General features: G+C 42.8%; 1 protein-coding gene across 2 annotated transcripts in view; it reads left to right on the top strand.

The window, feature by feature from the left end:
* Positions 1–1,266, top strand: part of mrps9 (mitochondrial ribosomal protein S9) — a 61,581-nt gene extending 60,315 nt beyond the window's left edge. For both annotated transcript variants that reach the window (XM_072263219.1, XM_072263218.1), the window contains one exon: positions 596–1,266. In XM_072263219.1, coding sequence (XP_072119320.1) covers positions 596–687 — 92 coding nt within the window. In that variant the 3' untranslated portion in view covers positions 688–1,266. The remainder of the gene's footprint in view (positions 1–595) is intronic.
* The last annotated feature ends 13,850 nt before the right edge of the window (positions 1,267–15,116 follow it).

Genomic DNA, 15,116 nt, shown 5'->3' with positions numbered 1-15,116 from the left:
CTGCAGGATTCCTTTATCCTGTGTTCTTTGAACAGGTATATCTAAATTTACTTTGTTGAGTAAAGTGAGAGCTTGAAGAAAAGAAATGAACAACCACGAACCAATATCAGTTTCAATTTCTTTATTATCTTTTTTTCTGATTCTATTGGTAGCATCTAAAGTTTGAAGGTGCATTGCATTGCTGTTTAAATAATGGTAACCTGTTTCAGGCAAATATTGCCATAGACCTTGCCAAATTATTTATATCATAAATACTAAACAAGCTGTATTGTTGGAGCTCCATTTGACAAAAAATATAAAAGCTTATTCCTGACGTGGAGATAAATTATTTTGCCACCAACATGACTCTGTACTTTTAAACAAAGGAATTAACTTATATATGTTGCAAATTTTAATCCTGGCTTTGGTATCAACTGATATATAATTGAAATAATTTCTTATGGAGAATTGTTTTGTCGTCAAGAATTCAAACTTATAACTAATTTAAGAATATAACTATAATTGAACCAATGAACATTATAGTTTTACCCCCAGCTACAATTTTGTAAGTTAAAAGTTAACCTTTTGCATTCACATTCATTTCAACTTCTTGCAGCTGGCTTGTTGACTCCTGATCCTCGTGTGAGAGAGCGGAAGAAGCCTGGTCAGGAGGGAGCGCGCAGGAAGTTCACTTGGAAGAAACGTTAATCAGTGGCTTTTCCTGTGAAGCAACCCTGAGGTGGTTTGAAATCAGAAGCAGAACCTCCACAAGACCTGTAGTTTGGACACCTGCTCGAACAGATTTGAGGAGTTGCAAGATCGTTATTGTCTCAGATCTCAATTTCCTGCCTTTGAGAACAAAACTTATGCGGTTCTATTTATCTTGAAATGAGTCCTTTCATCATTTTAAAAAAATGAATATCTTTATTATTGGCTGTAAAAAAAGAGAAAGATTTTTTTGCACTGAGAACTCTTGCAATCAATTCACAGTATCACATGTTGTTAACAATGTGTGTTTTATGATGCATTTTCCTTATTGGCCTACATGTTTTGGGTAGAGAATAGATAGTGAATCCACTGTGCCAATGACAGTTGAAAATCATCTCATTGTAATTATTTGATGAACATTGTACTCAATCCACATACCACCTCTTTATCCATTTCCTCCCAATGGAATGATTAAGTAAAATCTCAATGACATCTAATTCCTTAAATGTTTTCATCCAGAACCTGGATCTCATTTTGCTAGTGGATCTAATAAAGTTCTGTTTTTTCTTAGTTCCATTATTTGCATCAGTGCCTTAACATTATTTAGTTTGCTTGAGAGGAGAATTTGGTTTGACGAAGTATCTTGTTTCTGCTCATCTCAGTTTTTTCTGTGCTATATTATAATATTTTATAAATCAAAGCAATTGATTTTGTTAAAAAAACTTGTACACCCTACCGTTAATATTTATGCCTGCAGCAGGTTAGTTACTTATAACTATGTGATTGAAATAAGGATGAATGGTTTATAATGTTTAAGTGGTATGGAAAGAAACTTGTAAGCCCACAGAATTAATGGGAGAATGTACAAACTTCACATTAATAACTTCCAAAGTCCTGATTGAACCGGGTCACTGGAGCACTATTTGGTGTCTTACTGTGCCACATTGGCCATTGTCCCTTTGTTTCTGTGTGTGTTGCAATCATTTACATTTCACTATGACTACAATTTCAAAAGTACATCATTGGATGTTAAGAAAAGTATAATATAAATATTATCTTTTGCTCTAGACTTTATTTTATATATTTTTGACTTTATGGCATTCTGATTGCACGAATGTTATATTTTTTTTATCAAGTGGCAAAGTAATGCTTTTCCTGGGTATGACTAAGGACAGTTGGTATTTGATTGCTCTTAATCATCCATTACGTTTAATAGCCTGCAAATATTCTTTCTCGTACAAAATGCCTTTGTTTGCCCTTGCTTTTGCTGCATTGCAGAATGAGCTGTCTAACAGCCACTGGAAATTCAGTATTTTAGCCCCAAAAGATTTGCAAAATAGGCAAGTGGTAATTTCTCCAACTGAGCTAAATTGCAATGACTGAAATTACCAGAATCATTTTGTCCCAAAGATGGCTCTATATTTGTTAGACCTTTGACACACTAAGGTGTATCACATTTACCGATCTCGTTTGCTTTGATAGTGATTGGAGGAAAGTATAGGGAGATGTCAGAGGTAGGTGTTTTTAACACTGAAAGTGGTAGATATGGGGAACACCCTGCCAGTGATGATGGTAGAGGCAGATACATTGGGGTTATTTTAGAAACTCTTAGATAGGCACACGGATAATAGAAAAATGGTAGGAGGAAGGAGATAGATTGATCACAGAGTAGGTTATAAGGTCACCGCAACATCAAGTTGAAGTTTAGTTTATATTCAACCAGACGCATGTATACTGTCAAATTAAACAGCATTCCTCCAGACCAAGGTGCACAATACAGTACATGTAACTCACACACATAACTCAAAGTAATATTACCACTAGTAAATTAATAAATAATAAGGTGCACTTACAACACAAGTTAAAAAGTAAACAGTATAATGCTACTGGCACTTCACGCATGATGATTCCTGGGAGGTGGCAGGAAGTTCAGTAGTCTTACAGCCCAGGGGAAGCAGCTGTTTCCCATCCTGACGGTTCTAGTCCTAATGCTGCCTGATTGGGGGGGGGGGGGGGGGGGCGGTCAGAGAGATTGAAGGACAGATAGGAGGGATCATTGACAAAGCAAAGGGTCCTGCATATGCTGTGTTCCTGATAAATATCTGATGGGTGGGACAGAGACCCCAGTGATCCTCTCAACAGTCCTCGCAATCCTTTGTAGACTTGTGCTCAGATGCCTTGCAATTTCTGTACCAGACAGTGATGCAGCTGGTCAGGATGCTCTCAATGGTGCTCCTGTAAAAAAAAATGGTTAGTATGGGGGGTGGGGGGCCTTACTCACCTGAATCTCCTTAGGAAGTGGAGATGCTGCTGTGCTTTCTTAACCAAAGAGGTAATGTTGTGGGACCATTATGTGTACTCCCAGAAACTTGGTACTCCTAAGTTTCCACGGATGAGCTGTGTATGTGCGGTGAGGAATGGTCAGCATGTACCTTCCGAAAAGTCCACATAAATCTCTTGGGTCTTGTCCACATTGAGACTCAAGTTGTTGTGCTTGCACCATTCTGCCAGCTGCTCTGCCTGCTGTCTGTATGTCTTCTCATCGTTGATGAGGACAACTGTTGTTGTGTCATCAGCAAGCTTGATGATTCAATTTGAACTGGATCTAGCAGTACAGTTGTTCATCAACGGAGTGAACTGCCTGCAGCCCTGGGGAGCACTGGTGCTCAGCGTGACGGAGCTAGAGATGTTTCCGCCAACACAGTATGATTGTGGCCTTTCTGCCAAGAAGTCCAGTATCCAATACAGAGAGAGGTGTTGAGACCCAATGAGGACAATTTACCCACCAGCTTCTGAGGGGTGATCGTATTAAATACCAGGTGAAATTAATAAAAGGCATCCTGGCCTGGTAGTGTAGTGCTTCCCACCGCCCCCCGATAGGAGCTTGTACGTTCTCTCCATGACCATGTGGTTTCCTCCCACAGTCCGAAAACATACTGGTTGGTAGGTTAAATTATTATTGTAAACTGTCCCATGATTAAGCTAGCGTTAGATTGGGGATTGTTGGGCAAAGTGGCTCAAAGGGCTGGAACAGCCTATTCTGTGCTGTATCCCAATAATAAATACGTGGCACCATTTTCCAGGTGGGACGGGCTGGAGTGGAGTGGCATCATCAGGGGACAGATTTGGGTGATAAGCAAACTGGAAAAGGTCCAATGTAGCAGGGAGATGGGATTTAATGTGATCCATAACCAGCCACTCAAAGTACTTCATTATTGTTGAGGTCAGTGCCATTGAACAGTAGTCCTTGAGGTAGTTTACTGTTCCTCTCTTCAGTACTGGGATGATGGTGCCACCTTAATGGGACAGTGGACTGTTCAGGGAATTGTGGACCAAAGGCCTGTACTATACTGTAGTTCAAAGCTAATTTTTCCCAACATGCCAGCCAAGTTACAAACAAGATGACCAAGAGCTCTTCTTTTTGGAGATGACAAATAACTTTTCATCAACAATGATTAGTAAACAAGGTCTAAATCTGATAATTATTCTGGAGTTTTCTTTCACCTACTTCTTGGACAGAGAGTGAATATGAGAGCTTGTTTCTCAGGTAATTAAATGAGCTGAAGGTGCTTTGCAATAAAAAAAAAGACATAGTGGCTTATGTATGATGTTGCCTTGTCTGTCTTGCCCATTTCCAGTAGTCCTGAATCATAGGTAGTAGTGGTATTTTGTGCATGTGGCACCCCCTAAAGATTAAATCAAGCAAGATATTCCAGGATTTTAACCTAGTAATGTTGCAGGATTGTTGGAAGTAATGTAACACCTGGGAGATGTTGCTGTTCTTGTTCTTCCTGGTAGTACAGATTGCAGGACGAGGACATGCTGTCAGTTTGGTGTATAGGCAATACATCCTGAGAATATTCAGGCCAAAAGGTCGAAGACTGATAATACAGTGAAACAAAGTGGGACTGAAACTCTCAAGACTATTGTCCACGTGAGGGTACTACAAGTAGTCCATGAGTGTTGTTTGGAAAAGATACAATACTACTGCTGAGACATAAGAGAAAAGTTTCAAATATACACTGGTTATATCAGCTCCACCTCCTGTTTCATCAGATCTTGAGTCTCATTTGAGCCAAGACTTTATAAAGCTAAACATAACCAAAACCACTGTATTTAAATTTTGCTACAAAACTTCTGTAGAGAGATTATGACTCTTGTCATTTCCATTTTACTTCAGGCTGTTTATAATCTTGGAATTCCGTTTGATTTGTCTATCACTAAGACCCTTTTCCCTACCTCCACAACATTTTACACCTTAATTATCTTTTCACAATAAACCTTTTGCTTTCATTATCTCTACACTTGTGCATTAAAAATAGAAATAGCTGAAAATGTTGGAAGGTAAAACTATAGAAAAAATGTTTGAGGTCAATTTTTCTGATCCAGTTTATCACATTATCATCCAGATCATTGACATAGATGACAAGCAGCAGACCCATCACCGGTCCCTGTGGCACACCACTAATTACAAAAGAAGCAACAATCTACTACCACTCTCAGTCTTCTCCCACAATGTCAATGTCAAATCCAATTTACTATCTCATCCTGAATGCCAAGTGACTGATCAGACTCCCATGCAAGACCTTGTCAACTGAAGTCCATGTAGAAAACTGTCTTTCCTTCATCTGCTTTGCTGGTAACCTTGAAGAACACAACAGACCACACACAAAGCCATTTTGACTATCTCTAATCACGCCCTACCTAACAAATATATATATATTTCTGTCAGAACCACTGCAATTTCTGCACTAGTTCCATGAGATCTGGGGAGATACCTTGTCAGACCCTGGGATCTTCTCCACCTTATTTTACCTGTTCTTCTGTAATTCATCTTACTTTAGTAGATAGTAAGTTGATGGAGGAGATCCTGAGAGGCAGAATTTATGAACATTTGGAGAGTTACCCGTTCTTCTGTAATTCATCCTACTTCAGAAGTTAGTAAGTTGATGGAGAAGATCCTGAGAGGCAGGATTTATGAACATTTGGAGAGAAATAATATAATAGCATAGGTTTGTTCAAAGTCAGGTCGTACCTTACGAGCCTGATTGAATTTTTTGAGGATGTGACTAAACACATTCATGTGGGTAGACCCATAGATATAATGTATATGGATTTTAGCAAGGCACTTGATAAGGTACCCCATGCAAGGCTTATTGAGAAAGTAAGGAGGCATGGGATCCAAGGGGACATTGCTTTATGGATCCAGAACTGGCATGCCCACGGAAGGCAAAGAGTGGTTGTAGACGAGTCATATTCTGCATGGAGGCCGGTGACTAATGGTGTGCATCAGCGATCTGTTCTGGGACTCCTACTCTTTCTGATTTTTATAAATGACCCTGGATGAGGAAGTGGAGGGATGGGTTAGTAAATTTGCTGATGACACAGAGGTTGGAGGTGTTGTGGATAGTGTGGAAGGCTGTCAGAGGTTACAGCGGGACATTGATAGGATGCAGAACTGGGCTGAGAAGTGGCAGATGGGAGTTCAACCCAGATAAGTGTGAGGTGGTTCATTTTGGTAGGTCAAATATGATGGCAGAATATAGCATTAATGACAAGACTCTTGGCAGTGTAGAGGACCAGAGGGATCTTGGGGTCCGAGTCCATAGGACACTCAAAGCTGCTACGCAGGTTGACTCTAGATAAGAAGGCATACGGAGCATTGGCCTTCATCAATCGTGGAATTGAGTTTAAGAGCCGAGTGGTAATGTTGCCGCTATATAGGACCATGGTGAGACCCCACTTGGAGTACAGTGCTCAGTTCTGGTTGCCTCACTACAGGAAGGATGTGGAAGCCATAGAAAGGGTGCAGAGGAGATTTACAAGGACGTTGCCTGGATTGGGGAGCATGTCTTATGAGAATAGGTTGAGTGAACTCAGCCTTTTCTCCTTGGAGCGACGGCGGATGAGAGGTGACCTGATAGAGGTGTACAAGATAATGAGAGGCATTGATCGTGTGGATAGTCAGAGGCTTTTTCCCAGGGCTGAAATGGCTCGCACAGGAGGGTATAGTTTGAAGGTGCTTGGAAGTAGGTACAGAGGAGATGTCAGGGGTAAGTTTTTTTATGCAGAGAGTGGTGAGTGCGTGGAATGGCTGCCAGCGGCGGTGGTGGAGGCGGAAACGATAGGGTCTTTTAAGAGACTCCTGGATGGATACATGGAGCTCAGAAAAATAGAGGGCTAGGGGTAAGCCTAAGTAGTTCTAAGGTAAGAACATGTTCAGCACAGCTTTGTGGATTTTCTACGTTACTATGTTTCTGAATATGTTACATCACCATAATAACTTCTCTAGGAGTTTGAAGAGATTTGATATGTCACCTAAGATACTTTAAAATTTCTTTAGATATATGGTGAAAATCATTCTGACTGGTTGCATCATAACTCAGTAAGGAGTCCTCAATGCACAGGATGGCAAGAGGCTGCAGAAGTATGAAGAGTCAGCTATCTCCATCACACACACACAACACTCTCTTATAATTGAAGACATCCTTAGGATGTGGTGCCTCAGGAAGGCGGCATCCATCACTAAGGACCTTCACCATCTGCGACGTGCCCTCTTCTCATCACTACCAACAGGAAGGAGGTACAGGAGCCTGAAGAACCACATACAACAATTTAGGAACGTCTTCTTCCCCTCTGCCATCAGATTTCTGAATGGTCAGTGAACACTACCAGGTCATTCCTTTCTTTTTCAACATTATTTATTTAATTTGTAATTTATATTAATTTTATATGTTTGCATTGTACTGCTGCTGCAAAACAATAAAGTTCATGTCATATAAAACTGCGATAATAAGCCTGATTCTGATTCCATAATTTTACCCGAAATTAATCAAATAACCATTGTCAGTATTTCCTTCTGTTCTCTGAACTCTAACTTCAAAATTATGTGTTTTTTTTCTAAAGTCTTTTCCATTCCTATTATTTCTGATCCTGAGTCTCTTATTTTTGTTGTAACAACCACAACATTGGCAGTAAATTCATCGGTAACTGATTTAACTAAAAACTCTTTCAATGACCTTCTTCCTTCAAATGTAGGTAAGATTTATCATTTTATCTCCTATCTAAGAGAATTTCACTTATTTTTAGTCGGTAGAGCTTGTCCTTCCCAAAAAGTGAAGAAAACTTCTTTTTAGTGTGGTCTGTGTTTAAACGATAGTTTAGCTGGTTGGGTGCTACATTGTTAAGTTCCCACTAGGTGTCGCTGCATACAACTAAATATCCTGTGTGACAAAGGCAGCTGAAGCATCAGATAACTTAGATGTATTTTAAATGTTTTAATTAATGAAGATCAGCCCACTGATGCTCATCTCTACAACAGTATTCAACAAACACATCTTGAGAAGAGTTCGATCTGCTGCCACCCATTTTTGGGGCATTATTGTTCAGAAATTGGCCTTCATTTTACCACTAAGAGCCAATCAGTGGAACCCTGGCTACCAGAAAAAAACACAATTAGAGAAACACAAGAAATTAATGAACATTATCTTTGCATTTCCCAGTGCCAGTTCTAAAGTTATTTAAACTGCAGAATATGTTTGCCGACTTTATTTGTTTTATTGTGTCCTGAAGTCAGATGTGTTTAGCAAATTACTAAGCATTCCATTAGAAATACAAGAATATTCGGAAATATGCTGAACAGGACAAGTTCTGAAAACAGCAGTGGAAAAGGAAGTGGAGAGGAGAGCTGGGCAATTCTCTTACATATAGCCTCTGCAAGAAACAATGGACAAGATATAGCATTTCTGGAATGAAAAGCCTCATCCCGAGAGCAAATGCGGCCGAGATGGAAGAATTGAGAGAAGGGGATGGCGTTTTTACAAGTACAGTTGGACCTCCGCATGCGCGGATTCAACCAACCGCGGATCGGGAAAACCCGGAAGTTCTCTCTCCAGCACTCGTTGTTTCAGCATGTACAGACTTTCTTTTCTTGTCATTATTCCCTAAACAATACAGTATAACAATTATTTACATAGCATTTACATTGTATTAGGTATTATAAGTAATCTCGAGATGATTTAAAGTAAGGCACTCACATGGGTCCCAGCTATGGCTGCCTTTTTGTCGGATACTTGGAACAGCCAATGTTCCAAGCCTACACTGGTACCACTCCCCAACTTTTCCTATGATACATCGATGACCGCTTGGTGCTGCTTCCTGCCCCCACGTGGACCTCGTTGACTTCATCAAGTTTGCCTCCAACTTCCACCCCACCCTCAAATTTAGAAATGGGTTGGAGGTGTTGGAAATGGACGAGTTCCGTTCCTGAGTCTGTCTTTAAGTCGGCTTTGTACGTAAGTCAGAACAGGTACATCTGGTATTATTTAGCGTCAGTTAGTCAAATGTTTGTCTTAGTATATAGTATATATTTTACCTTTTTATGCATATAAAACACTTAAGAAACGTATTTTATTTCAATAATTAAACCACTGCGTTGTTTAATGGTAATTGTAGCTTTCATCAGGGCAGGGCCTTTCACATGCTCCATTATTCTCACTTTATCCTTTAAAATTGTTCCGATCATTGACTGACTGTAGCCTAACGCTTTTCCAATGACCGATGGTGTTTCACCTCTTTCCGATCGCTTTATTATTTCCACTTCATTTTCAATCGTGATCATTTTCCATCAACGGAACAGAAACACTGCGGATTCAGCAGCAGCCTCGGGCGGCGGGTCCTGAGCTCCCCCGGGTCCTAAAGTCCACCCGCACTGAGACACATTAAATAAGGGACTTGAGCATCCGCGTTTTTTGGTATCCGCGGGGGAGGGGGTTCACGGAACCAATCCCCCACGGATAAGGAGGGCCGACTGTAACAGGGTATGAATAGGTATAGTCCAGGTATCTGTGAGTCAGTGGGTTTATAAAAGATATTAATAAGTAAGCTGTCTCCAGAGACAGAGACAGAGATATCGAGAAATGGGATGGAGATGTTGGAAATGGACCAGGTAAATTTGTGGGCGGGGTGGAACTTGATGAAGTCAACGAGGTCCACGTGGGTGCAGGAAGTAGCACCAAGCAGTCATCGATGTATCATAGGAAAAGTTGGGGAGTGGTACCAGTGTAGGCTTGGAACATTGACTGTTCCTAGTAGCCGACAAAAAGGCAGCCATAGCTGGGACCCATGTGAGTACCCATAACTACACCTTTTATTTGAAGGAAGTGGGAGGAGGCAACAGAAATCATTGAGAGAGAGGACCAGCTCGCCAGATGGACGAGAATGGTGGTGCAGGGGAACTAGTTGGGTCTGGTGTCCAGAAAGAAATGGAGAGCTTTGAGACCTTTCTGATAAGAGGATGGATGTGAATAGAGACTAGACATCCATAGCGAAATTAGGATGATCAGGGCCAGGGAACTTGAAATCATTGAAAAGATCAGGAGTGCGTGAAGTGTCACAGATGTAGTTAGGAAGGGACTGAACCAGGGGGATAAAACTGAGTCAGGGTATACAGATATAAGTTTGGTGGGGCAAGAACAAGCAGAAACAATTGGTCTACCTGGACAGGCAGTTTGTGGATCTTAGGGAGGGGATAGGAACAAGAGGAATCTATGAGGTTGTTGGCAAGGATGGGAGATCCCCAGAGTTAATAAGGTCAGTAATCGTTTGGGAGACAATGGCCTGGTGCTCCGTAGTGGGGTCCTGTTCGAGGGATAGGTAAGAGGAGGTGTCTAACAGTTGTCACGCACAACACGCTGGAGGAACTCAGAAAGTCAGGCAGCATCCTTGGAAACGAACAGTCAGCATTTTGGGCCGAGACCCTTCATCAGGACTCAAACAGTCAACGTTTCGGGCCAAGACCCTTTGTCAGGACTCATCAGGACTCTGACAGTTGTCACCTGGCCTCAGCAAGGTAAGGTCAATCCGCCAGACTACTACAGCACTCTCTTATCTGCAGGTTTGTTGGTGAACAGTGCATGGAACAGTCTGTTTTCCAAGTGTACCTGGGTATTACTTCCCAAGCTTTCCAAAGCTTCATCGACGACTGCATTGGTGCTGCTTCCTGAGCCCACACCAAGTTCACTGACTTCATCAACCTTGCCTCGGACTTCCACCTTACCCTCAAATTTACCTAGTCTATTTTTAACACCTCTCTCCCCTTTCTTGATCTCTCTGTCTATCTCTGGAGACAGCTTAACTCCTGATAACTTTTATAAACCCACTGACTCCCACAGCTGCCTGGACTATACCCTTTCCCACCCTGCTACTTGTAAAAATGCCATCCCCTTCTCTCAATTCCTCCGTCTCTTCCTCATCTGCTCTCAGGATGAGGTTTTTAATTCCAGAACAAATGAGATGTCCTCCTTCTTTAAAAAAGAAGGGACTTCCCTTCCTCCAACATCAATGCTGCCCTCGTCCATTTCATGCACATCTGCTCTCACCCGATCTTCCTGCCAACTCACCAGTGATTGGGTACCTCATCCTCACCTACCACCTCAGTCTCCATGTCCGACATGTAATTCTCCATAAAACTTCTGCCATCTCCAAAGGGATCCCACTACCAAGCACATATGTTCCGCCCCACCCCCCAACTTTCTGTTTTCCACAGGGATTACTCCCTATGCGACTCCCTTGTCCATTCGTCCCTCCCACTGATCTCACTCCGGGCACTTATCCTTGCAAGTGGAACAAGTACTACAGCTGCCCCTACACCTTCTTCCTCACTACCACTCAGGACCCCAAACGTTCCTCCCAGGTGAGGCGACACTTCATCTGTGAGTCTTTTGGGGTCATCTACTGTATCCGGTGCTCCTAGTGTGGCCTCCTGTATGCCGATGTGACCCGATGTAGATTGGGAGACATCATCGCCAAGCATCCACATTCCATCCGCCAGGAAAAGCAGGATGTCCCAGTGGCCATATTTTTTAATTCCATTTCCCATTCCCATTCCAACATGTCAGCCCATGGCCTCCTCTACTGCTGTGATGAGGTCACACTCAGGTTAGGGGATCAACATCTTAAATTTTGTCTGGGTAGCCTCCAACCTGATGACATGAACATCGATTTTTCGAACTTCCAATAATTGCCCCCCTCTCCTTCACCATGCCCCATTCTCATTTCCCTTTCTCACCTTATCGCCTTACCTTCTCATCACTTCCCTCTGGTGCTCCTCTCCTTTCCCCTTCTTCCATGGTCTTCTGTCCTCTCCTGTCAGATTCCCTCTTCTCCAAAGCTTTATCTCTTTCACCAATCATCTTCCCAGATCTTTACTTCTCCCCTCCCCCACCTTCTTAATCCGACTTCTCATCTTTTTTCTCCAGTCCTGATAAAGGGTCTCAGCCCAAAACGTCCACTATTTTCTCTTTTCCATAGATGCTGCCTTTCTTGTGAGTTCCTCCAGCATTTTGTGTGTGCTGCTTGGATTTCCAGCATCTGCAGATTTTCCTTTGTCCTGTCCCTTGTTGCAAGCTCCCTTTTCCAAATCTGGCACCTGTACAAGACTCTGTTCTGTTACTTTACCAGAGGATCAACACTTGTAACTGAAACTTTCATTGCTCTTCCATCAGCATGAGGCTTCTCTGAAAATCTTCAATTCCATATTGTCAATCAAACGGAGCATAACGTTTAAAGCATAAGGAACATCAGCAAATATCAATCAGGGATCAAACTTCCCTTCAGCGTTGACGGACTCAATCACTGTCCAATCTACAGCTGAGCCAACATTCCTTTCAATTTATAAGAATCTAAATTGGTAATGGCATTTATCCATATGGCCAATTTTTGTTATCCTTCCTAACCCCATTCACCTGCCTCCTTCCTTCAACATGATTATTAATCAAGAATTTATCAACTTCTGGTTTAAATATACGCAATAATTTTGGAAGGAACAAAGGCATAGACTATTTTCTAAACGGAGAAAACTCAGAATTCTGAGCTGCAAAAGGACTTGGGGTCCTCATACAGGATTCTCTGAAGCTTAATTTGCAGACTGGTGGTGAGGAAGGCAAATGCAATGTTAGCATTTACTTCAAGAGGGATAGAATATAAAAGCAAGAACATAATGCTAAGGCTTTATAAATCACTGATACGATCACAATTGGAGTATTGTAAGTAGTTTCGAGCCTCTTATCTAAAAATAAATGTGCTGGTATTGGAGAGAGTCCAGTGGAGATTCACAAGAATGATTCTGGGAATGAAAAGGTTAATGTATGAGGAGCATTTAATAGTCCTGGGCCTATACTCGCTGGAGTTTAGAAGAAAGAGGGGTGATGTCATTGAAACCTCTTGAATATTGAAAGGCCTAGATTGAGTGGATGTGGAGAGGATGTTTCTTATAGTGGAGGAGTCTAGGGCACAACCTCAGAATAGAGGAACATCCATTTAGAACAGAGATTAGAGGAAATTTCTTTAGCCAAAGGGTAGTGAATCTGTGGAATTCATTGCCACAGACAGCTGTGGAGGCCAAAACACTGCATATTGAAAGCGGACGTTGATAGGTTCATGATTAGTCAGGGTCTCAAAGTTTACAGGGAAAAGGCAGGAGAGTGGGGTTGGGAGGTATAATAAATCAGCCATGATAAAATGGTGAAGCAGACTTGATGGGCCAAATGGCCTACATCTTATTTCTTATGGTCTTATGGAACTTCCCGAGTGTACCAGCTTTGGCCTAATGGATGAGAGTCCAAGCCGTCACGAGCTGAGCTGTACCACTACTAGCAATGCCATTACCTGAACTTCTTCCTTCAGCATCTGGATTTCCTCCAGGTGCTCCTCTTCCTCGCACGTCCCAAAGATGTGCCCGTTGATAGATTAATTGGCCACTTTACATTGCCATCGTTGCAGGTGGTTGACAGAAGCTGAGGAAGTTGATGGGAATGGAGGAGAATAAAATAAAATTGGGCCAGTATTCATGTAAAACAGTTAGGTCTGGTGGACTAAATTAAATTCCGAAACCTTGTTTCAATGAAGGAATCGATGACTCATTTGATCTGTGTGGACTGCAATGTTCCGACAAGAACTGTCCTTTGTTATTCAAATAACAAGCCATGGGTAACAAAGGACAGTAAGGACATCCTGAACGTTAAAAAGAGGGTGTTTAGAGATGGAAACAGGGAGGAGTAGAGGGCAATTCAGAGGGACCTGAAAGCCAGGATCAGGGAGGCTAAAGACAGGAACAAGAGGAAGCTTGAGTGGAAACTCCAGCAGAACAACATAGAAGTCTGAAGTGGGATGAGGACCATCACTGGGTTCTGGCAAACTAGCAACAGAGGAGCTGAAGGCAGTGTGGACAGGGCCAACAAACTTAACCTGTTCTTTAACAGATTTGACATTATGGCCCCTGCCCATCCCCCATATGAGTCACCTGTTGTCGGCCCTCAACCAACACAAGTTCCACCCTCCCCTCCTACCCCTCCTCACAGTCCCCCACCCTGCTCTCATGACTATAACCCTTCCCCACACGAAACCACCACGGTGGGCTTCACAGCTGAAACGTCTCAACACAAGCAAGGCTGCAGGACCGGATGGTGTCAGTACCAGGGTGCTCAAAGCCTGTGCCCCTCAGCTATATGGAGGACTTCGCCATGTCTTCAACCTGAGCCTGAGGCTCCGGAGGGTTCCTGTACTGTGGAAGACGTCCTGCCTCGTCCCTGTGCCAAAGACGCTGCGTCCCAGCAGCCTCAATGACTACAGACCGGTGGCATTGACCTCCCACATCATGAAGACCCTGGAAACACTTGTTTTGGAGCTGCTCCGGCCTATGGTCAGGCCCACTTAGATCCCCCTCAGTTCGCCTACCAGCCCCGACTAGGAGTTGAGGATGCCATCGTCTACCTGCTGAACCGTGTCTACGCCCACCTGGACAAGCCAGTGAGCACTGTGAGGCTCATGTCTTTTGACTTCTCCAGTGCGTTCAACACCATCCACCCTGCACTGCTGGGGGAGAAGCTGACAGCGATGCAGGTGGATGCTTTCCTGGTGTCATGGATTCTTGATTACCTGACTGGCAGACCACAGTACATGTGCTTGCAACAGTGTGTGTCCAACAGAGTGATCAGCAGCACTGGGGCTCCACAGGGGACTGTCTTCTCTCCCTTTCTCTTCACCACTTACACCTCGGACTTCAACTACTGCACAGAGTCTTGTCATCTTCAGAAGTTTTCTGATGACTCTGCCATAGTTGGATGCATCAGCAAGGGAAATGAGGCTGAGTACAGGGCTACGGTAGGAAACTTTGTCACATGGTGTGAGCAGAATTATCTGCAGCTTAATGTGAAAAAGACTAAGGAGCTGGTGGTAGACCTGAGGAGAGCTAAGGCACCGGTGACCCCTGTTTCCATCCAGAGGGTCAGTGTAGACATGGTGGAGGATTACAAATACCTGGAGATACGAATTGACAATAAACTGGACTGGTCAAAGAACACTGAGGCTATCTACAAGAAGGGTCAGAGCCGTCTCTATTTCCTGAGGAGACTGAGGTCCTTTAACATCTG

The sequence above is a fragment of the Mobula birostris genome, chromosome 7, assembly GCF_030028105.1.
Source record: "Mobula birostris isolate sMobBir1 chromosome 7, sMobBir1.hap1, whole genome shotgun sequence".
NCBI classification, from domain to species: domain Eukaryota; kingdom Metazoa; phylum Chordata; class Chondrichthyes; order Myliobatiformes; family Myliobatidae; genus Mobula; species Mobula birostris.
The sequence above is the reverse complement of the archived record's forward strand: the minus strand, read 5'-3'. Positions and strand labels throughout refer to the sequence as shown.